At 42.6% G+C, this 25,374-nt stretch overlaps 1 protein-coding gene across 1 annotated transcript in view; it reads left to right on the top strand.

Moving 5' to 3' along the window:
* SUCLG2 (succinate-CoA ligase GDP-forming subunit beta) overlaps nucleotides 1-25,374 on the top strand; it is a 236,092-nt gene that overhangs the window by 131,582 nt on the left and 79,136 nt on the right. The window contains exons 8-9 of the mRNA XM_073351050.1: nucleotides 12,247-12,408; nucleotides 17,027-17,169. Of these exons, the coding sequence (XP_073207151.1) occupies nucleotides 12,247-12,408; nucleotides 17,027-17,169 (305 nt within the window). The remainder of the gene's footprint in view (nucleotides 1-12,246; nucleotides 12,409-17,026; nucleotides 17,170-25,374) is intronic.

Here is a 25,374-nt window from a genome sequence, read left to right as displayed (position 1 = left end):
GGGGAAAGAAGTCCAGGATAGCTGGCTGTATTTCAAGGAATCCCTGTTGAGGTTACAGGGACAAACCATCCTGATGTGTCGAAAGAATAGTAAATATGGCAGGCGACCAGCTTGGCTTAACGGTGAAATCCTAACGGATCTTAAACATAAAAAAGAAGCTTACAAGAAGTGGAAGGTTGGACATATGACCAGGGAAGAGTATAAAAATATTGCTTGGGCATGTAGGAATGAAATCATGAGGGCCAAATCGCACCTGGAGCTGCAGCTAGTGAGAGATGTTAAGAGTAACAAGAAGGGTTTCTTCAGGTATGTTGGCAACAAGAAGAAAGCCAAGGAAAGTGTGGGCCCCTTAATGAATGAGGGAGGCAACCTAGTGACAGAGGATGTGGAAAAAGCTAATGTACTCAATGCTTTTTTTGCCTCTGTCTTCACGAACAAGGTCAGCTCCCAGACTGCTGCGCTGGGCATCACAACATGGGAAATAGATGGCCAGCCCTCTGTGGAGAAAGAGGTGGTTAGGGACTATTCAGAAAAGCTGGACGTGCACAAGTCCATGGGGCCGGACGAGTTGCATCCGAGTGTGCTAAAGGAACTGGCGGCTGTGATTGCAGAGCTATTGGCCATTATCTTTGAAAACTCGTGGCGAACGGGGGAAGTCCCGGATGACTGGAAAAAGGCTAATGTAGTGCCTAAGGGAAGAAGGAAGGATCCTGGGAACTACAGACCAGTCAGCCTCACTTCAGTCCCCGGAAAAATCATGGAGCAGGTCCTCAAAGAATCAATCCTGAAGCACTTCCATGAGAGGAAAGTGATCAGGAACAGTCAGCATGGATTCACCAAGGGAAGGTCATGCCTGACTAATCTAATCGCCTTCTATGATGAGATTACTGGTTCTGTGGATGAAGGGAAAGCAGTGGATGTATTGTTTCTTGACTTTAGCAAAGCTTTTGACATGGTCTCCCACAGTATTCTTGTCAGCAAGTTAAGGAAGTATGGGCTGGATGAATGCACTATAAGGTGGGTAGAAAGTTGGCTAGATTGTCGGGCTCAACGGGTAGTGATCAATGGCTCCATGTCTAGTTGGCAGCCAGTGTCAAGTGGAGTGCCCCAGGGGTCGGTCCTGGGGCCGGTTTTGTTCAGTATCTACATAAATGATCTGGAGGATGGTGTGGATTGCACTTTCAGCAAATTTGCGGATGATACTAAACTGGGAGGAGTGGTAGATACGCTGGAGGGGAGGGATAGGATACAGAGGGACCTAGACAAATTGGAGGATTGGGCCAAATGAAATCTGATGAGGTTCAATAAGGATAAGTTCAATAAGGATATTCGACATTGGTGAGGCCTCATCTGGAGTACTGTGTCCAGTTTTGGGCCCCACACTTCAAGAAGGATGTGGATAAATCGGAGAGAGTCCAGCGAAGGGCAACAAAAATGATTAGGGGACTGGAACACATGAGTTATGAGGAGAGGCTGTGGGAGCTGGGATTGTTTAGCCTGCAGAAGAGAAGAATGAGGGGGGATTTGATAGCTGCTTTCAACTACCTGAAAGGGGGTTCCAAAGAGGATGGCTCTAGACTGTTCTCAATGGTAGCAGATGACAGAACGAGGAGTAATGGTCTCAAGTTGCAGTGGGGGAGGTTTAGATTGGATATTAGGAAAAACTTTTTCACTAAGAGGGTGGTGAAACACTGGAATGCGTTACCTAGGGAGGTGGTAGAATCTCCTTCCTTAGAGGTTTTTAAGGTCAGGCTTGACAAAGCCCTGGCTGGGATGATTTAACTGGGAATTGGTCCTGCTTCAAGCAGGGGGTTGGACTAGATGACCTTCTGGGGTCCCTTCCAACCCTGATATTCTATGATTCTATGATAAGTGCGGGTCCTGCGCTTAGGACGGAGGAACCCAATGCACAGCTACAGACTAGGGACCGAATGGCTAGGCAGCAGTTCTGCAGAAAAGAACCTAGGGGTGACAGAGGATGAGAAGCTGGATATGAGTCAGCAGTGTGCACTTGTTGCCAAGAAGGCCAATGGCACTTTGGGATATATAAGTAGGGGCATAGCGAGCAGATCGAGGGACGTGATCGTCCCCCTCTATTCGACATTGGTGAGGCCTCATCTGGAGTATTGTGTCCAGTTTTGGGCCCCACACTACAAGAAGGATGTGGATAAATTGGAAAGAGTCCAGCGAAGGGCAACAAAAATGATTAGGGGTCTGGAACATATGACTTATGAGGAGAGGCTGAGGGAACTGGGATTGTTTAGTCTGCAGAAGAGAAGAATGAGGGGGGATTTGATAGCTGCTTTCAACTACCTGAGAGGTGGTTCCAGAGAGGATGGTTCTAGACTATTCTCAGTGGTAGAAGAGGACAGGACAAGGAGTAATGGTCTCAAGTTGCAGTGAGGGAGGTTTAGGTTGGATATTGGGAAAAACGTTTTCACTAGGAGGGTGGTGAAACACTGGAATGCGTTGCCTAGGGAGGTGGTGGAATCTCCTTTCTTAGAAGTTTTTAAGGTCAGGCTTGACAAAGCCCTGGCTGGGATGATTTAATTGGGGATTGGTCCTGCTTTTGAGCAGGGAGTTGGACTAGATGACCTCCTGAGGTCCCTTCCAACCCTGATATTCTATGATTCTATGATTCTGTTGGTTGCTTTTTCTGATATAACCCTACCTTTCTGCACTCTTGGTATATTAATGACACTAGCTTGTCGTCGTCTTAGCAATTTACTGACATGTACAGTACACCATTTATGTTTCTTCTGGGTTTGCCCCTGTCTCTTTACAATGTTGTAAATGCATTGAAAGATTATAGACTTGAAAAAATAATAGTAAGTTACATTTGGTGCAGTAGAAGGATTAGTTTGAATTTAAGAGAAGCGGTGGAGGACAAAAATATCACACTAATCCTTTTCATCAAGTCATTAATAATGGGACAAACTGCAAAAGTCTTAGATATTCAGGTAAACCTTCAGGACAGAATTGAATGGAGCAACAGCATCTAACCTGGCAGGAAGAGCTGTAAAGAATGGCATTAATTCTTGGGAGATGTGTTCCATGGAAGAGCAGTGAGAAGAGGATTTATTTCAGGAGTGGCATAACGGCTCAGGAGGGTATGTCAGGGAAAAGGGTGTGGTCAAGTAGAGTGCTGATGCAAGGAGTTGGTATGAAGTGCAAAGGATGGCATAACTCAAAGCTGAATCTGTGTTTCAGCGGCATGTAAGAGCAGCAGATTTCTCATTCATTTCAATGGGCAGCAACCACATTTGGAAAGACTCAATCAGCCATTGTGTTATACAACCGTGATGGAATTTTTCAAAGACAAGGGAGTGGGGATTGTTGGGCTGGCTAACGCTAAGTATTAAAATAAATAAAATGTATTGTCAAAGTAGAATATGACATCCATGCTGCTCTTTGTGATAGTATTGTAGCAACTAGTTGGTGGAAAATTATTCACACACATACTTACATTTAGATATAATATAAAATTGTAGGTTTAATTTAAAAGCTACTGTTAAAATAATGAATGCTTAATGCATGTGCACACAGGTGCTTAGTACACATTCCCATTATCAGCCCCAGATCACTTTTGGGTTTATCATCTACACATGAACATAAGAATGGTCGTGGTGGGTCAGACCACTGGTCCATCTAGCCCAGTATCCTGCCTCTGACAGCGGCCAGTGCCAGATGTTTCAGAGGGAATTAACAGAACTGGGCAGGTTTCAGAGTAACAGCCGTGTTAGTCTGTATTCGCAAAAAGAAAAGGAGTACTTGCATCTGATGAAGTGAGCTGTAGCTCACGAAAGCTCATGCTCAAATAAATTGATTAGTCTCTAAGGTGCCACAAGTGCTCCTTTTCTTTTTGCAGAACTGGGCAGTTTATCAAGTGATCCAACCTCTATCGTCCAGTCCCAGCTTCTGGCAATCAGAAATTAAGGGACACCTAAAATGTGAGGTTGCATCTGTGACCATCTTGGCTAATAGCCACTGATGGACCTATCCTCCATGAACCTATCTAATTATTTTTTGAACCCCGTTCTACTTTTGGCCTTTACATCACCTCCTGGCAATGAGTTCCAAAGGTTGACCGTGCATTGTGTGAAGAAGTACTTCCTTATGTTTGTTTTAAACCTGATGTGCCCCCTCCTGTAAGTAACCAATACTCACTTTGCTACTTTCTATGGTCCTCCACTCCATTAATTCACTCACTCCTTCCAACAGGATAGCTGTTTTTAAAGAGCCTGTTATATGACCTACCAGCTCTTGCAAGTCTGTTAGCTTCTTTGACAGGCCCTGGCAATCTGAAAGGTTGGGTCCTGCAACCATCGTGAGAGAATAGTCATGCTCATGTTTTCTTCCCTCCCACTTCCTCTGCTGCCGTTTATTGGAGAATGATGTGGAATTCTGTATTTGATAGGAAGGGAGTGAATACTTGAGTGACCCTGTGTCAGTGGATGTGGTTAACGAGAGTCATAGTGACTTGGTAATGAGGTAGATTTACCTTTAAGGATATTTTGGAATTTAAGCTTCGTGGGTAGACCGTTCTAGTTGTGTTTACTTGTCTAGCAACTGGGAGGGATTTGATTTGTGCCTTGAGGAAGTAGTGGTCAATTCAGGGGTGTTTCTCGTGTTCCTTTTGTCTATGTAGAGCCTTAAAATCACATCCAGGGTATGACTGATTGTCCATGTAGGTCCAGAGATTAGAAACTGAAGGTAGAAAATGTGGAGGGTAGGTTTTGGGTTATTACAGCAGCAGGAATTGTCATGATGGCTGTTGAAATCGTCCATTCCAATAGGAGAAGATAGTCACCTTGTCAGACAGCATCTCCATCAGCGCCTTCGGGAGGAGTGGTGCTAAATACCGTAACTCCTCTCTTAAAGTCGTCCCGGTTAACGTTGTTTCGTTGTCAAGTTGCTGATCAATTAGGGAACATGCTCTTTTAAAGTTGTGCAATGCTCCCTTATAACGTCGTTTGGCAGCCACCTGCTTTGTCCACTGCTTGCAGGAAGAGAAGCTCGTTGCAGCTAGCTGGTGGGGGCTTGGAACCAGGGTGGACTGGCAGCCCCCCATCAGCTCTCCGCTCCCCTAAGTTCACTGTGTGACAGCCGCCCAGCAGGTTACCAATTGCTGACAGTTCAGCTGTCCCTCACCTCACTGCCATGTGCTGCTCCTGCCCTCTGCCTTGGAGCTACTCCGGGGAGCCTCCTGCTTGCTATGCGGGGGAGGGGGGAAGAGGGGGCCTAATGTCAGGTTGTCCCCCTCCCCCCTGCTCCTGCACCCCACTTACCCCATCTTCCGTATAGCAGGGGGGACACACAGCAGGGCTCAGGATGGAGGGAGTTTCCTGGCAGCAGCTGCCCTCTCAGCTTGCTGATTAACTTTAAAAGGCAGTGTACTTAGAGTGGGGTCAGCGTACTTAAAGGAGCAATGTGTATCTCTCTCACATGCACAGGGTGTGTCTCTCTCTCTGTCTGCCATGCTGTCTCCCCTCCCTCCATTCGTGCTGCCTTGTAGAGTGTGAGGCTACATTAACAATGACTTAACCCTTGAGGACTCAGCCAATTGCTAGTTCATCATTTAGCAGTAAGGCATCCCCTGGGAAATATCCCACCCTCTGACTTCACCACCTCAACCAAGCTTCACAAACATCATCGCTGTGTACCAGTATTAAATTGTTTATTTAAAACTTATACTTTGCGCGCGTGTGTGTGTGTGTGTGTGTGTATCAAATACAGTCTTCTGTCTGGTGAAAAAATTTCCCTGGAACCTAACCCCCCCATTTACATTAATTCTTATGGGGAAATTGGATTCACTTAACATTGTTTTGCTTAAAGTCGCATTTTTCAGGAACATAACTACAGCGTTAAGTGAGGAGTTACTGTACAAGCTTTTTAATTGTCCACAGTTACTTTGTACATAAACTTCTTTTCATTAAAAACCAAATAAGATAGTTTAATATAGTTAGGCTCCCTTTGCTCAGAAATTCAAGAACTGGGTTCTGAGCAGAGACTGTAGCAATCTTTCATCCAACTGGCCAACAATCTTTCATGCATGAAATCAAACACAGTAGAATTGGCAGAGTAGTAGACAATAAATAGACTTTTCCTGTGCTTTAATTGAAATTCTGTTGGTATTAGTGACTACTAGAAACTTAAACAAAAACCCCACTTGATATGTGTTGTTTTGTTTTTTGTACAGGTTTTTGGACATTAACATGCAGTATCATAAAGTGACATTTTTAAAACAAACATCAGTAGAAATAATTTGCTTACAGTTCCATCTGACAGTAATTCAGAGATTGCATTATAATCACGATCAAGTGTATGTGTGTTTTGAGTATAATGAGCAGTTGTCAAATAAAACTGAATTAGAAAAAAAATGATTAATTACCAAAATTTATAAATGCTGCCTTGATACAACAGCATGTTTTTGCTGGTGGTTGGTGGGGTTGTTTTGTTTTTTATTTTCTGTTGTTTTCAAAAACCCTAAAGTATTTTGTATAGATTTTGCATTTGGAAAACGAACAACAGTATTTCAGAGTGGAAAATAAGATTTGAGAATTTTAGTGCAGTATTGGATGCTTGGTTTCTAGTTCATCTAAGATGCATTAATGACATAGAAATGGATTAATGACCTTTATTTTATAAATCTTACTCAGTTTAATAAATTTAAGTAAAATTCCTATCAATCAATCATAGCTTTATTACGTTTTCACCCAGTTTGTGAAACTTTTTTTCCGTGGTATAAAACCAGGACTGTTGTCCAATGTATTTCTGCCAGAAGCCAAGTTTTAAACATAAAGGGGAATTCTGTCCTCAGGAACCCCAGTAGACCAAATCTTGCTTGCCTCATTTATGTGAATAATCCTATTGACTTCACTGGAACAAATTGGAGTAAGGTGAGCAGGATTTTTGTTTAGTGTGTGGGTGCTGATTGGTGCTGGTGTCCTGTGATATACAAGAAGGTCAGCCTAGATGATATAGTGATTCCTTCTGGCCTTAAAAATCATTGACTTTTTGTTTTTTCCATTCACTAAAGTGGGGATGCATAGTCAAATAATTTGAGTAAAAATAAGGTATTGGAATGTACACTGATAATGCTTATCTTGTTTGGATCACTTCAAAAGGTGGGGTCCAAATTCTCTTGATAGGTATAATGGGGTATACTGGCTCTTTAAGAGTAGAGGGAGGCAAGAAGATGCCATTCCAGGGAGTTGAATGGCCCAGGAAAATGGCCTGGTAACAGAAGAGAGGCTGCAGTTCCAGGGAATTTTGGGTTGGATGGGGGGAAAACCCCAGAACACTGTTCTTTTAAGGCCCCGGATTAGGAGCCTTGTAGTGTAGTGTGGGGCAGGGTTCCCCTCTCTTCCTGTTATTCGGAGGAGCTCTCTGGATGAGGGAGTGTTTCTCTCTCAGAATGGGGAGACACTGGCAAGAGAAGGAAGCCGAAGCCAGAGCCAAAAGGCCAACCTCCAGGGAGGAGAGAGCTATGAGAAGTGACCCTGTGAAGAGCTCCATGTGAATGGCAGAAGAGCCAGTAGGAAAAGTAGGAATCTTTGGATGGCAGTGATGGACTGTTTGGAATGGTCTATGGGCATTAAACCTGCCCCAAGCGGAGGGCGGTAAGACTTATGAGAGAGGCTATAGGGGGCCCTGAAGATGGAGAACAGAGGGAGGCTGCTGCAAAGGGAACTCCGGCCACAAGAGACTGCTCAGGAAGTGGCAGCTTTGTTACAATAGGATTGTGATGAACAGGGCTTATCATATCTAGGGTGAACAGATAGAAAGTGTGAAAAATCGGGACGGGGGAGGAGGGTAATAGGTGCCTATATAAGAAAAATTCCCAACTATCGGGACTGTCCCTATAAAATCTGGACATCTGGTCACCCTAATCATATCAGACCTTTAAAGAGGCACGGTATCTTCAAACAAGGAAATAAATACTGGGGAATAATCCTGGACTGGTAACAGGCTGGACTCAATTATCGAATAATATGCCGTTTGCATACTAAAGATTTTTTTTTAATATATTAGAAACTTTTCACTTAAATTAGAGGACGTTAAGGGCCAAATTCTCTGGTTCAGGGTCTGCATGTGAAACAGGCCCAAAGCTGTGGATGGCTGCACAGGGAGAGTTTGCTGCATGTTTCGACTTTCGCTGTATGAACTTTCTGCTGCTAGAGTCGAGAACAGAGATGGAGAACTCATAAAAGGCTAAGGCTGTGCCCAAATCTGATGGGCATGTGGGAGCAGAGAGGCCAGTGTCTGATACTTGTAGGGACACATCTGACTTGGAGCTGGGGCAAAGAGTGAGGGTAGCACGTAGGTTCTACGATGGGGTAGAAGGAGCATCGGGAAGCTAAGTAATTAGTAAGTGCAGGTGTTGGTACTCTTGAACAGATCATGCTCTGTAGCTGGGAGGTTGATGCGGGGAGCCAGGTCAGTACCTTTCACTGATGAGGTTCAGGGCAGTGGGGGAGAGGTGAGTTGATGTAGCTGGGGAATCAGCTGAGCTTTTCAGGAATGGCTGAGGGTACAGAAGGCTGCCAAGCAGGGCATCCTCGGAAGGATTGTCACAGTTGCCGCACCACTTTTTCCATTCCTCCATACCCGGTAAGTATAGCAGGGGAGCAGGAGCAGAGTGCCTGCAGAAACTGCCAGAGTGGCAAAGATGCATGGAATTCTCCCTCTGCCCATTTTCTGCTTTGTGCACAGCAGAGGATGCCCGCAGCGTTTCATCCTTTAAAAACTTAACAAAAAACAAACAAAAAACCCCACACCACACCCCTCTGTGTGTCTAGGCACATTTGAATAGCTTATTGCAATTATTCATCCTGATAAAATACAGCACAGCACATGAAGAGTGTTTGTTCTTGTCAAAATAACAATTCAAATGGGCTTATTTTTTGCTGCTGTTATTTTTCACTTATGTCTGCATTTCCGTTATGAAATGCGTTGCCCTGTGTGTGTTTCCTTTTGTCTCCTATTGTAACACATTCCTTTGTTAACACTCTGGAGTCAAAGGCCTATAACTGTCAATATTTATTAATTCATTTTTTGTTCTCAGTGTAAGCTGTTGAATTAGCAACTCCCCAAATCTTTTACCACTAGGAAACACAACAAAAACTCTCCATGAATATAAGTATTGAAGCTTTCTTTGATATTTGTTCAGAAGGAAAATTCATTTGTATAATCTATCATGCGTGTAACAATGTGCTTTTGATGGTGAAAATTGTTTGATAAATATTAATAGGTGTTTTTTCTTGCTACTTTATATGTAGTGTGGCCAGTTGTTAAAGATGAATGTTCCAGAGAAATAAGATTCCATTAATGTGACACTGAAAATGTTTATGTCTAAGGTAAACTTAGAATGGAAAACCAAGGGCCTCTGAAAACTGCATTTTATTCTACCTCTGGGTCTTTTTATTAAATAATCAAGGTAACATTTGAAATGGGAAATTGGTTGTATGGTTCTGATGCTGGTATAGGCCTTAATTCATTGTTAACAAAAATTAATGCATTACTAGTACATTGGAAAGCATATTATTGACTTCACATATTTCTTATTCTAGCAGATTCCCACATGACATACTTGCATAATTTGTATTTATTATAGGGTAAGATCTAGAATCTTCTATGGGGTATTTATCACACATGTACACTTGTAAGTAGTTCTCCAAAACTGAAGTACCTGAGACTGGTCTTGATCTATTGTAATTTATTCCAGTATTGATTGTGAGTCAAGGGCAGCAAATTCTTGTATTTAAAAGAATTAAAACAAAACTTTTCCATCAGGAAGTAAGACTAATACTTTTCTATATGGTATTCTCTTTCGTTTGCTCTGTGTGTATGTGTATGTGCATGTGCGCACACAACAGTGGCAAGACACAGCTGAAGACACAATAGATACAGACAAACATTGCTATCAATTTTATATTATAGTAATAGCATCAGTGGTTTCCAGGCAGTTAGTCTGGCTGGCTTGCTGCAAAACATCAATTGCTTTAGCCAGTGATTAATTTTTAGTAAATGTCCAAACCACAGGTCATTAGTGCTTTAATAATAAAGTAATTTGTATATATTCTTATTTCTACTATCACATTTTTTAATCTATTAAGATGTTTCTCTTTGTAAAATCCATAAAAGTAGTCAGTCAGTATTCATCATAGCCGTTCATAGTAAACTCCTTTTTAACCCTTAGAATTAAAATAGTCCATAACTGTTATTAAATATAATCCTATTTAGTTGCAGTTTACTGCTTTCTTACAACCACAACAGATGTTCAAGTTGAAGAAAAGTCCTGTATGTACTTTCCCATTTTCTTTATTTATAAAAAGTTATGTGTTGATCATGCTTAATGTATACTTAAAGCTGTTGTTAATTTCTTTAAAGGAAGAGTTTGCAAGGAACCAAATAGACTGTAAAATAAACTTTTTCTCCAGTTATATTCTTTATCTACTATGGAGCTATTTAATGTGTAGTGCGTGTGTATATATGTGTGTTGTGACAGGGTCGGGCCAGATGGCTACAGAAGAGTAATAGAAGGCAGACATATTAGCCCCAGGTCAAGTAGGTCCCTTTTCCCTGGGTAAGGTAACAGGTAAGGTTCCAGAACAATCAGGAACCTTCTGGAAACAATTAAGACAGACAGGCTGATTAGAACACCTGCAGCCAATCAAGAAGCTGCTAGAATCAATTAAGGCAGGCTAATCAGGGCACCTGGGTTTAAAAAGGAGCTCACTTCAGTTTGTGGTGTGCGTGTGAGGAGCTGGGAGCAAGAGGCACTAGGAGCTGAGAGAGAATGCGTACTGTTGGAGGACCTAGGAGTACAAGCATTGTCAGACACCAGGAGGAAGGTCCTATGGTGAGGATAAAGAAGGTGTTGGGAGGAGGCCATGGGGAAGTAGCCCAGAGATGAAATGATTTGTTGGGGTCACTACAACTGTACAGATCATAGAATATCAGGGTTGGAAGGGACCTCAGGAGGTCATCTAGTCGAACCCGCTGCTCAAAGCAGGACCAATCCCCAACTAAATCAAGTTTGTCAAGCCTGACCTTAAAAACTTTTAAGGAAGAAGATTCCACCACCTCCCTAGGTAACACATTCCAGTGCTTCACCATGCTCCTAGTGAAAAAGCTTTTCCCAATATCCAACCTAAACCTCCCGTACTGCAACGTGAGACCATTACTCCTCGTTCTGTCGTCTGCTACCACTGAGAACAGTATAGATCCATCCTCTTTGGAACCTCCTTTCAGGTAGTTGAAAGCAGCTATCAAATCCTTCCCCCCCCCTCCCCATTCTCTTCCGCAGACTAAACAATCCCAGTTCCCTCAGCCTCTCCTCATAAGTCATGTGTTCCAGTCCCCTAATCATTTTTGTTGCCCTCCACTGGACGTTTTCCAATTTTTCCACATCCTTCTTCTAGTGTGGAGCCAAAAACTGGACACAATACTCCAGATGAGGCCTCACCAATGTTGAATAGAGGGAAACGATCATGTCCTTTGATCTACTGGCAGTGCCCCTACGTATACATCCCAAAATGTCATTGGCCTTCTTGGCAACAAGTTCACACTGATGACTCAAATCCAGCTTCTCGTCCACTGTAACCCCTAGGTCCTTTTCTGCAGAACTGCTGCCTAGCCATTCGGTCCCTAGTCTGTAGCGGTGCATGGGGTTCTTCCGTCCTAAGTGCAGGACTCTATTCTTGTCCTTGTTGAACCTCATTAGATTTCTTTTGGCCCAATCCTCTAATTTGTCTAGGTCCCTCTATATGCTATCCCTACCCTCCAGCATATCTACCTCTCCTCCCAATTTAGTGTCACCTGCAAACTTGCTGAGGGTGCAATCCACGCCATCCTCCAGATCATGAAAACCACCCTCATAACTGACATCTTTATGGATGGGGCAGTTAAAATGAGCATGGAACACAAACTGTTCTCCTACCTCTAGAAGTGGTTTCCACAACCCATAACTTAGGACACCATGACATTATTGTGTGGGGAAGCTTGCAGTGCCATCACCCATGCCTGGACTTTGGAAAAAGTGTTTTAGGGCCCTAGTCCTGCTTTCCAAAACTGCTATTGATTACTATGGAAACAGAATCAGGGCCTTCGTACATAATTATGAAAGAATATTGCACTTTTGTGTGACATTACACATGCGGAAGTTAATTTCTGAATTCAAAATGACCATTCAGTATACCATACAGTATCTGTAATTTGATGTTTTTCCCCCCCTTCATTTAGTTGTTTGCTTTGATGCCAAGATAAACTTTGACGACAATGCCGAGTTTAGGCAAAAAGAGATATTTGCCATGGAAGACAAGTCTGAGAATGAGCCTATAGAAAATGAAGCTGCCAAATATGACTTAAAGTACATTGGACTGGATGGGAACATTGCTTGCTTTGGTAAGAAAAGCAATCTGTCTTCGTCAATATCTTGGTATAACCAATTAATAATTCAGAGTTTTCAATATCAATTGACTAACCTATTTCTGTTTACAGTCAGTTACAGAGAGTATTATCAGAAATATTTACAATAGAATAATAATCTAAATACATAAAATTATTCACGTGCTTAAGTGTTTTCAGGATCCGGTCCTATTTTATTACCAGCGAACTCTTTAAAGTGACACCACAATTCAAAAATCACATTTCCATCTGATGACACTATATCTACTGTTACAAGTGAACCCTAAGATTGTTAGCTAACTGGTTGATTTTTAGTCATATAGTGAGCATTCATAGAATCATAGAATATCAGGGTTGGAAGGGACCTCAGGAGGTGATCTAGTCCAACCCCCTGCTCAAAGCAGGACCAATCCCCAATTTTTGCCCCAGATCCAAAATGGCCCCCTCAAGGATTGAACTCACAACCCTGGGTTTAGCAGGCCAATGCTCAAACCACTGAGCTATCCCTCCCACCCGTTCTGTCAACATTACTCTGACAGAAAGAGATTAAAGACAAATATATACTTTCTCAGTTTGTAAAATTTGCTTAATTTGTGTATTTTGATTTTCATTGTATTTTTTGACAGCACTTTGAGTGACTAGTCCTCTTTATTGTTTTGCTGATGTCGCCTGCACTTCCCCAAATTCTGTAAGCAGGTAATAGTAGTGATAGGGAATACCAGTATGAGCAACAGCGAACGGGAAGCTGAAATTGAAGGAGCAGCAGGCAGGAGTGCGCACATAGGTTAAAAAGAGGGGTGAGGTTGAGACGTAAGCCTGTGCATGGTTAGTGCTGCTATTCTCAGGTTAGCCCGGATGGCCCTTCTAAGTATCAACAATGGGTTCAGAAAAAATATATATATATTTTAAAAAATCTGAAAATACTTTAAAAAACAAAATCAAACTGGATTTAAACTTTGGTTTCTCACCATGTAAATTTGGTTCCCTTGACATCTCAATATTTCTCTTGTCAAATAGTAATTAATACATTTTGCATTATGCTGAAACCTTTGTTTTAGCTGAAATTCCTTTTTTCATAGAAGTAAAATAGATGAAATATTTAAATCATTATGCAAAACATTTTCAGTTGCATGTAAATTGTTTAAGCCAGAACATTTTATTCTGAAAAGAATTGACTTCATCGTTTTGATCCGAATTAGCTAAAATGGTTTATCCTCTAGAGGAGGAGGAGTGGAATATGGAGGTACGGTAACTTTTGTTACTGCCCACAGTTTATAGTGCTTAGATTTATGCTCTACCCAGTTATTTGAAAGATGCTCAGGTTGCAGTAGAACCAATTCATTGCATTAAGACCAATGCCGTGTCCATCTTTTAAAGGAACTAACATTAAAAAAATGTGTAGCTCATTAAACCATCAGTAACATCGTATTCAGTGCCCGAGCCCTGATCCTTATGGTTCTGTTCTGTACAGTAGAAACCTGCATAAAATTACATGTGATATAAAAAGACTTACTTTGTACAGAAGCAATAACTTTAATGTACCAAACCATTCTGATTCATCTCACCCGGATGAGCTAATGTCCTTGCAACACTAGCAGCATTTAAAGTAGCAAAGGATATGGGATGCCAGTGTGTCAAAATACATTTTAATAGAAGAAAGCATTCCCCCTTTTGAACATCATGTGAAAATTTCATGATTTGAACAAATTTGTTAAAATGAATATTCAGTTTTAAAATATTTTGTAATGCAGTGTTAGTCTTACCAAGGTTAATGAAATTAGACATGGTTTGTAAGTGTGGCAGGGGAATTATGGGATCAGTAATAAGTGAAGGATACTTTACTTTGTGTTTCTGCTGGGTTAAGAATAATTTTTGTTCTTTACTCTGAGGGGGATATTTATGTGCAGTTACATGTGTGGTGCGTAATCCTCTTTAATTATTATCAAAAAGAAAAGGAGTACTTGTGGCACCTTAGAGACTAACCAGTTTATTTGACTGTATTTTCCACTGAGTGCATCCGATGAAGTTAGCTGTAGCTCACGAAAGCTTATGCTCAAATAAATTGGTTAGTCTCTAAGGTGCCACAAGTACTCCTTTTCTTTTTGCGAATACAGACTAACATGGCTGCTACTCTGAAACCTTTAATTATTATGAAATCCCTTTTCTTAGAAGTTTTTTTTTTTGTACAGGACACCCTTCATATGATGCAAAAAGAAAAGGAGTACTTGTGGCACCTTAGAGACTAACCAATTTATTTGAGCATAAGCTTTCGTGAGCTACAGCTCACTTCATCGGATGCATACTGTGGAGAGTGTAGAAGATCTTTTTATACACACAAAGCATGAAAAAATACCTCCCCCCATCCCACTCTCCTGCTGGTAATAGCTTATCTAAAGTGATCACTCTACTTACAATGTGTATGATAATCAAGTTGGGCCATTTCCAGCACAAATCCAGGTTTTCTCTCTCCCCTTCCCCCCCCCCCAAAAAACCACTCTCCTGTTGGTAATAGCTTATCTAAAGTGACCACTTATCTAAAGTGACTCAAGGAATATTTCCAACATACCTCTGAACAACATACTAATCCACAGAGACCTCCCTGCCAACAGTACAAAAAGAAGGATTCTAGGTGGACTCCTCCTGAAGGTCGAGACAGCAGACTGGACTTCTACATAGAGTGCTTCCGCCGACGTGCACGGGCTGAAATTGTGGAAAAACAGCATCACTTGCCCCATAACCTCAGCCGTGCGGAACACAATGCCATCCACAGCCTCAGAAACAACTCTGACATCATAATCAAAAAGGCTGACAAAGGAGGTGCTGTTGTCATCATGAATAGGTCAGAATATGAACAAGAGGCTGCTCGGCAGCTCTCCAACACCACTTTCTACAAGCCATTACCCTCTGATCCCATTGAGAGTTACCAAAAGAAACTACAGCATTTGCTCAAGAAACTCCCTGAAAAAGCACAAGATCAAATCCGCACAGACACACCCCTGGAACCCCGACCTGGGATATTCTATCTACTACCCAAGATCCATAAACCTGGAAATCCTGGGTGCCCTATCATCTCAGGTATTGGCACCCTGGCAGCAGGATTGTCTGGCTATGTAGACTCCCTCCTCAGGCCCTACGCTATCAGCACTCCCAGCTATCTTCGAGACACCACTGACTTCCTGAGGAAACTACAATCCATCGGTGATCTTCCTGATAACACCATCCTGGCCACTATGGATGTAGAAGCCCTCTACACCAACATTCCACACAAAGATGGACTACAAGCCGTCAAGAACACTATCCCCAATAATGTCACGGCTAACCTGGTGGCTGAACTTTGTGACTTTGTCCTTACCCATAACTATTTTACATTGGGGGACAATGTATACCTTCAAATCAGCGGCACTGCTATGGGTACCCGCATGGCCCCACAGTATGCCAACATTTTTATGGCTGACTTAGAACAACGCTTCCTCAGCTCTCGTCCCCTAATGCCCCTACTCTACTTGCGCTCTATTGATGACATCTTCATCATCTGGACCCATGAAAAAGAAGCCCTTGAGGAATTCCACCATGATTTCAACAATTTCCATCCCACCATCAACCTCAGCCTGGTCCAGTCCACACAAGAGATCCACTGGATTCCTGGACACTACAGTGCTTATAAACGATGGTCACATAAATACCACCCTATACCGGAAACCTACTGACCGCTATTCCTACCTACATGCCTCCAGCTTTCACCCTGACCACACCACACATTCCATTGTCTACAGCCAAGCTCTGCGATACAACCGCATTTGCTCCAACCCCTCAGATAGAGACAAACACCTACAAGATCTCTATCAAGCATTCTTACAACTACAATACCCACCTGCGGAAGTGAAGAAACAGATTGATAGAGCCAGAAGAGTTCCCAGAAGTCACCTACTACAGGACAGGCCTAACAAAGAAAATAACAGAACGCCACTAGCTGTCACCTTCAGCCCCCAACTAAAACCCCTCCAATGCATTATTAAGGATCTACAACCTATCCTGAAGCATGACCCAACACACTCACAAATCTTGGGAGACAGGCCAGTCCTTGCCTACAGACAGCCCCCCAACCTGAAGCAAATACTCACCAGCAATCACATACCACACAAGAGAACCACTAACTTGATTATCATACACATTGTAAGTAGAGTGATCACTTTAGATAAGCTATTACCAGCAGGAGAGTGGGGTGGGGGGAGGTATTTTTTCATGCTTTGTGTGTATAAAAAGATCTTCTACACTTTCCACAGTATGCATCCGATGAAGTGAGCTGTAACTCACGAAAGCTTATGCTCAAATAAATTGGTTAGTCTCTAAGGTGCCACAAGTACTCCTTTTCTTTTTGTGAATACAGACTAACACGGCTGCTACTCTGAAACCTTCATATGATTTTGTTCATTTATGTCTACTAAGTCACTCCTGAAAAATTCAGGTGTTGGCCTAATTTGAAACAAATCAAATGGAGCCGGAAATAAGTGAAGTTTTAGGACTAGTCCTTGCCTTGAGCTGATGTGCCGTATCACATTTCACAAGTCTGAATTCCCTTTTGTAAAATATCACCACCTGACTCTTACAATTACAGTGAATGGAGCTGGTCTTGCTATGGCAACCTGTGATATCATTTCCCTTAATGGTGGAAAGCCAGCCAACTTCCTGGATCTTGGTGGAGGTGTGAAGGAAGCACAAGTCTATCAGGCATTCAAATTGCTCACTGCTGATCCTAAGGTAAAAACTGTCTTTGTACAGGATGTTTCCTAATGCACTAGTAGAAGGACATTTGTCTATCAGTAATATGCTGAATAAATATAAATGATGATCTTGTGACACTTGAGGATAACTTACTAGAAGGATGGTCTAAAACGGTGGTTTGCAATCTGTGGTCCGCAGACTGTCTAAGCTTTCCAAAGCGGTTTGCACCTCCATGTGAAATTTTTGAGGGGTCTGCAAATGAAAAAAGGTGGGAAACCACTGGTCTATGTGAAGGGATGGTCATATAGTTAAGGCACTGCACTGGGACTCGTAAGACGTGGGTTCAATTCCTAGCTCAGTCATAGACCTCCTGTGTGACCCTGGACAAGTTGTTTAATCTCTCTGTACCTCAGGTCCCCATCTATAAAATGGGAGGAATAAAATTCCACTTGTCTGACTTATCTAAGGGAAGGAGCTCCATTATCATGTGTTTGTACAACGCCTAGCACGGTTAGGGATCTCTGGGTACTGCTGTAATACAAACAATTGGCCGAGCTTGTGAAAGCCGTACACTCACCTCAAGGGCATTTCTCTGTTGGTTTCTCTCTATATAAAATGATTGCTTTCAGATGTCATGTCTGATCAATTCCAAAGTTCAGGGAATGTTCTAGGCATCAGTAGCTAGAACCTTATTCTTTGGATGGGGGGATCTGAAGACCAGAAGGGGCATAATGGGGAATCCACAAAGCCCCTGCTATCATACTAGCACCACCATAGCCTCTAGAGTCTCTGCAGTTGCCTGTAGATCAAACAACTGGTCAATGGCACTTATTAGTGCCTTCTAGCAAAACAATTCCCCGTCTCATCCCTGCTCATCCTTCCAGTGGAATTTAACATGTTGGCGCCCTGAAGGACTTATCTCCCAGAAATAAAGAAGAAGAATAGTTGGGGCAGGGCAGAAAGGGAGGGAGGGGGGTTCATGGAAGCATGCACACGGTCCTTACCATGGGGGGGCCCAGATTGTAGGACCCTACTGTGGGGGAAGTGTTGGAATGAGGCGTACAGAAGCCCTAGCGTGGTGGGAATGTGGGGGGCAGACAGCCACTGCCATGGGAGAATGGGGCACCCTCCTATGAGTGGAATGGGGGGGATTCTGGGAGAATGGAGGACCCTGGAATGAGTGAAGAGCGCACAGAGAGAAGGCACAGACAACTTGTGGTGTTACTGTGACAGGGTCCAGAGACCCCATGGGGAGAACGGGGGTCTGAACCCCAAAGAATGAGCAATTGAATCAACTGGTTGTTTACAGTCGTATTGTGTATAAACTATGTTAAGTGAGGTCTTTTATGAAAGCTTGTAACGTTCTGCACTTGGTTGTCATGATGAGTTTATGTATTGGTGTGTGCATAGAGCTGTGCTTGGGACTGGAGTGGCTGTGGGGGCCACCCTGCAAGGAGAAAGTAGGCTGGTGGAAGTCCTCGTAGGAGAGAAAGGAGATAGTGGGTTACATAGAACCCATGGCAGAGGGGAGATTGGGAGAAGTTGTGGGGAGTCCCTGAAAAAGAGGAGGATGGGAGCGTGACCCATAGGGAGCTTGTGGGGCAAGGGAATGGATGGATGTAAGGAACCCCTGGTGTGTGCAAAAAGTTAGGCCTATGTAAGCTACGGAGCATATGACCCTCCCCCTTAGTAGTAGTAGTAATAATTAGAAGGATAAAGAAATTGTTTATATTCTCATGGCAGGGCTAGATGGGCACCGACGTTTCACCTCCAGAGGCGTAGGTTCAGGTTATGCTCAAGGTTACAAATGAAGGAAGTGGATTGTCCCTTTTGACCTAATCCAGGCTGGGGTTTTTGCAATCCATGACACACATCAGATTGGTTGATAGATCTGTGCTTGAAAGAACAGAGAGGTAGAAAAGCAAGGGTGCTGCAAGTCAGGGTGGGGAGAGGAGGGGAGCAGGCTCTGGCAGAATTATCTGGGGGGAGATTTGAATAGTTACCTGCACTATGCCTGACACTGGTCAGCACTGTTAAATCCTCCCTCACTTTTATGAGTACTAGAGTCACAGATTTAAAAAAAAAAAAAAAGGGGGGGGAGCGGGGGGGAAGGGTCTGTATTATTCAGAGATGGGTGTTTAATATGGTAATCAACGGCTGAACAGAGGTAGAGATTTGGGGACTAAATTGCATTGCGACACAGTGACTCACAGATAAGTGTGGTGTGATCTTATCTCGACAATGTACCACAGTGATGATTATGGAATAAAGTAGGATGTGTTCTCACACTATGATTGTGACTGCACATTTCCTAGGTGCTCTGCATGTGCTGATTTTGATGAGACATGTATCCAGTTTAATTAATTAATATAATTCATAGGCATTTCTTTACCTCTTGTTAATATCTGACTATCTATCCCCATCCTACTCCAGATCGTCACTCTGATTTCAGTGGGGATAACTGGCATGACTCAGTGGATCTCTGCCATTTTACCACATGAGTGTCTAGCCCAAGATGTGCAAGTCACCAGCCTGAATGCTCCATAACTCATGTCTCTAATTTTTATTTCATTTTTTCCTGTCTTCATTTCATTTGCTTAGCCTTCTCCTCTTTGTCCCTTTCTTTCTTTTTTATATTTTTACATTATCCTTTGTGTATTGTCTCTCTGCCTCTCTTTTTTCACTGAAAGAATTTTCTTACTTTGTAGGCCTTTTCCTGTTTTCTTTTATTTCTCTCCCCCTTTGTTCTCTCATTTGCTTTCTGACTATTTCCCTTGCTTTCCACTCTTTTCGTGTATGACTGCTTAGTATCCCAGTGGGCAAGTACTTTTTCTAAAATAGTTTTCAGCAGGACACTTATCGGCCCTAGGGCATTTAACTCCTAGGAATGTCAGACGCTCGAACGCGTAAGTACAAAGGGTGGTTTTGGCTTTGTCCAGTTTAGATTTTGAATCCTACAGAAATTATTGCTCATCATCCAGTTTTAAGGTATTAACCTCAGTTCCTTTGACTCTGTCCCTGCACACCAGTCAACGTTCCCTAGCTTTTATGTTGTAGTCACCCAGAGGGGCTTTGTCTGGTTTCAGTGAGGCACTTCTGAACTACCTCTCATCAGCCCTGTGATTTCACTGATTTAGCTTTTGTCCTTTTGGCTCTATGCCCATCAGTGACACTGTTTCAAGTCAGCATGATATCAGCTGAAATTCAGCTTTCATTTTCAGCAGTAATATATGAAGAATATGTGTGGGATTCAATTAGGATTTCTGAGGACACATAGCGGTGTATCAGTCTCCTATTAAACACCCGGTACACAGCAAAGGAAAACACGTGGCTGGCCCGTGCCAGCTGAATCAGGTTCGCAGGACTTGGGCTGTCGGGCTGTTTCATTGCTGGTTAGACTTCCTCGCATAATCCTAGAGCCCGGGCTCCATCGCTGAAGCCTACACAGCAATGAAAGAGCCCCGAGCGCAAGTCAGCTGGCACAGGCCAGATGCAGGTGCCTGGTTGCTGTGTAGACGTATCCCCAGGAACAAATCAACTGTACCAGGTTTGGACAAACTAGAGGCTAAACTCATGGTGTACGTGTGACCATCCTTACTGCTGTGCATCTTAAGGTCACAGAGAAGCTTATTGCCAATTTTAAAGTAAACATTTTATATTTTTTCTCTTCAGTAAACAAATGGCAGTTGAATATCGGGTCCTTCCTCAATCTGAACACTATTTTCTGCATTGACGGGGAGATGGAAAAGATGATCTAATGAGCCTTTACCATTTCTTAACTAATATTGAGCTTTGATCCTCATGGGTTATTATGTTTAGTGTAGTACTTGGAGTCTGTAGTCAGTTATTAATTACCCTACAACCTTTAACCTGTTTCCTACCTTATCCAAGAAAGGAAAAATTTGCTCTTGGGAGTTTCCAGGCCTATTAAAGACGGCAAACATCTCCAAAACAGATAGAGAGCCTCTGAGAATTATATTAACCACCAGATGCCCTCAGGGCAGCTGACTACAATATATAGTTCTGAACTTTTAGCTGGGGACTCTAAAAGAGATTAAATCTTCCAGAAAATGATCAAATATGCTTTAAAATAGGACTCTGTCTTTAAAGTGTATATTTGGTATAGGGGGAAAAATTGGGGGGAAGGAAGTGGGTTGAGCAAAGCTGAGGAACTTCTCCTCAAACAGAATGTCATGATCTTGTAGTTTAGCATTTTTCCTAAGTCTGACTGTTAATTGGAGCATTTAAGAAAAGAAATTAGTTATGTTTCTTGGAAAACATCAACCATGGTCTTTAAAATGGAAATACCCCCTTTAAAATTTGAGTCTTATTTGAGCTTTTCATCCTATTCTGGCCTTGTATGCTTCCTTCCAGCTATTCAGTGCTGCACACATCAGATTGGTTGTAGGAAGTGGTGCTGAACTTTTTTCCCCCTAGCAGCCCAAAATCTGGCCACGTTTTTCTTCCTGTGACCCCACTTGCCTGTCTCCTTTGCACAAATTCCTGTGGTGCATCTGCCTTGGCAGAAGTTGAGCTCTCTTCCCTTTCCTGTGGCTACCTGCATGAAGAAGGGAAAGTTCCGGTCTCTGTCCTCGTTTTCCAAGCTGTGGGGAGGCATCAGTGGGATTTCATTGCTCTTCTTTCTCACACAATAAGGCGGGAAAGAAGTTGCAGTCTTCAGTGCCACAGCAATGCTGAGGAGCTTGTTTGATGAGGGGAGTGGAGTGCTGATCAGCAAACCCCTGGTAGAGTGCTGATCAGTGACAAGTTACTTGTTCTCTCCAACAGTTACTTGTGTCCTCACCAGGGTTGAAAAACACTGACCTGTTATTATTGATTATTTGTATTACTGTTCTTCCTAGGAGCCCTGGGTTATGGACCAGGACCCCAGTGTACTTGAAAGTCTAAAAGCTATTGACAGGGTAGGAACCAATGGTCTACTGGATAGGGCACTGGACTGGAACTCAGAAGAGCTGGGTTCAGTTCCCAGACCAGACACAGATTTAATGTGGGACCTTGGGAAAGTCACTTTAATCTACCTTGTGCCTCAGTTTCCAGCTGTAAAATGGAGATATTCCTCTCTCTCACAGGAAGGATAAAATACAATCAGATATTCAGTGATGAAGCTTGTATAAGTTGACAGATACAAAGTCACCTTAAAGAAATTATAAGCAGTTCTGTTTTACCATCGACGGACCTCCAGCACTGTCCTGAACAGTGGAACCTAAATGCAATGATTTATTGAAAAGTAGTAACTTCACTGAAAAGAGAGACTAAAATTTATCTCTTTCAACAACTGAAGCCCCTATTGTTTTAAATGGTGTCATTAACAATGGAAAAATTTAATCAAATCAACTGATGTTAACAAATGTTTACTTGCAAAAAATTATATTGACTAACAAATATTTTTCAAGCAAAATATTATATATTGACATCTGTTAACTCATATAAAGGGAATAATCACTTTCAAACCCAAGAGAAGCTTAATTTGTTTTTCCTTCAGCCATTCCTTAGTCCAAACAGATTATTGTTTTATGCATACGGAATAAGCATTCTTATTCCTATCACTGCTGTTTGCTTATATCAGATGCATCTCTTTGTCCACCTCAGTGAAGGAAAATAATGGCATTAATGTGCCTTGACATTCACTTGTGTGTGAAGCAGAGGTCTTGTGGTTTTTCATTTTCTCAACATCTGAGGCACTGAACAGAATTCAGAAGTAGAGTATCATTACATATTTTGCAATTCACTTATTTTCCAGCTGTGCTTTGTGTTCAAATAATACAGTTTATCCTTGCTTATTATAGAAGACATATTCGCCATCAGTTTATCATTTGGGCTTGAGGGATTCTGAATATTAGTTTTCTTAAAGTTGTGGCCCATTATGTAGTAGCAGAAGGGAGTTGTTGTTTTGTACTACCATAGCAGAGGTTTGAGCGTTTTAAGAGATTTCGGGCGCAGGGGGAGAGAAAGTAAAGTGAAACTTCACACTTCAACCAGGAAATTGTTTAATTTACTTGATCTTTATCTTGTGGGAGTATATTAGTTCAGTTCATAAAACTCAGAGTTCCCATGCTGAGTAACTGCAGCAAGTAAGGAGGGGCACAGTTGTTTCCTGGTCTAGTATGTGAGAGTATAGCAGCCTGGTCAATCAAACACATACAGACACTTGCTCAGGGTGTTGTTTCTGAAGTCATAGTTCCTCCCATCAGCCCAAATGCTAACTATATTTTACCACAAAGGTGTCGCTTTACTATATGACTGACGATGTGAAAATGTCGCTTTCGTACTCAGCAGTTTCGTGTCTTGCGTGTATTCAAAATTCTAGATTAATGATAAACATAAGGTTTTTACGGTTATGTTGTCTTTCACTTCTTCAGAGCCCAAAGAGTTTTGGGAGAGTGAGTTGGATTGTTTTCTGCCCTATGCCTCTTCAAAAGATCTTTCTACTAAGTTGACTCAGTACACTGAAGGCCCGGGGATAACACAAGTTCTGGCTATGTAAACTCCCTCCTCAGGCCCTACGCTACCAGCACTCCCAGCTATCTTCGAGACACCACTGACTTCCTGAGGAAACTACAATCCATCGGTGATCTTCCTGAAAACACCATCCTGGCCACTATGGATGTAGAAGCCGTCTACACTAACATTCCACACAAAGATGGACTACAAGCCGTCAAGAACACTATCCCCGATAATGTCACGGCTAACCTGGTGGCTGAACTTTGTGACTTTGTCTTCACCCATAACTATTTCACATTTGGGGACAATGTATACCTTCAAATCAGCGGCACTGCTATGGGTACCCGCATGGCCCCACAGTATGCCAACATTTTTATGGCTGACTTAGAACAACGCTTCCTCAGCTCTCGTCCCCTAATGCCCCTACTCTACTTGCGCTCTATTGATGACATCTTCATCATCTGGACCCATGAAAAAGAAGCCCCTGAGGAATTCCACCATGATTTCAACAATTTCCATCCCACCATCAACCTCAGCCTGGACCAGTCCACACAAGAGATCCACTTCCTGGACACTACGGTGCTAATAAGTGATGGTCACATAAACACCACCCTATACCGGAAACACTGACTGCTATTCCTACCTACATGCCTCCAGCTTTCATCCAGACCACACCACAAGATCCATTGTCTACATCCAAGCTCTATGATACAACCGCATTTGCTCCAACCCCTCAGACAGAGACAAACACCTACAAGATCTCTATCAAGCATTCTTACAAATACAATACCCACCTGCTGAAGTGAAGAAACAGATTGACAGAGACAGAAGAGTACCCAGAAGTCACCTACTACAGGATAGGCCCAACAAATAAAATAACAGAACGCCACTAGCGTCACCTTCAGCCCCCAACTAAAACTTCTCCAACGCATCATCAAGGATCTACAACCTATCCTGAAGGATGACCCATCACTCTCACAGATCTTGGGAGGTGGGCCAGTCCTTGCTTAAAGACAGCCCCCCAACCTGAAGCAAATTCTCGCCAGCAACTACACACCACACAACAAAACCACTGACCCAGGAACCTATCCTTGCAACTAAGCCCATTGCCAACTGTGTCCACATATCTATTCAGGGGATACCATCATAGGGCCTAATCACATCAGCCACACTATCAGAGGCTAGTTCACCTGCACATCTACCAATGTGATATATGCCATCATGTGCCAGCAGTGCCCCTCTTCGATGCACATTGGTCAAACTGGACAGTCTCTGCGTAAAAGAATAAATGGACACAAATCAGACGTCAAGAATTATAACGTTCAAAAACCAGTCGGAGAACACTTCAATCTCTTTGGTCACTCGATTACAGACCTAAAAGTGGCAATCCTTCAACAAAAAAACTTCAAAAACAGACTCCAATGAGAGACTGCTGAATTGGAATTAATTTGCAAACTGGATACAATTAACTTAGGCTTGAATAAAGACTAGGAGTGGATGGGTCATTACACAAAGTGAAACTATTTCCTGTGTTTATTCCACCCCCCCCAAACCCCTCACTGTTCCTCAGACATTCTTGTCAACTGATGGAAATGGCCCACCTTGATTATCACTACAAAAGGTTTTTTTTTCCCTGCTCTCCTGCTGGTAATAGCTCACCTTAAGTGATCACTCGCATTACAGTATATATAGTAACACCCATTGTTTCATGTTCTCTATGTATATAAATCTCCCCGCTGTATTTTCCACTGAATGCATCTGATGAAGTGAGCTGTAGCT

Source organism: Lepidochelys kempii, chromosome 7 (genome assembly GCF_965140285.1).
Source record: "Lepidochelys kempii isolate rLepKem1 chromosome 7, rLepKem1.hap1, whole genome shotgun sequence".
Taxonomy (NCBI): domain Eukaryota; kingdom Metazoa; phylum Chordata; order Testudines; family Cheloniidae; genus Lepidochelys; species Lepidochelys kempii.
This window is presented reverse-complemented; position numbering and strand designations above follow the sequence as displayed.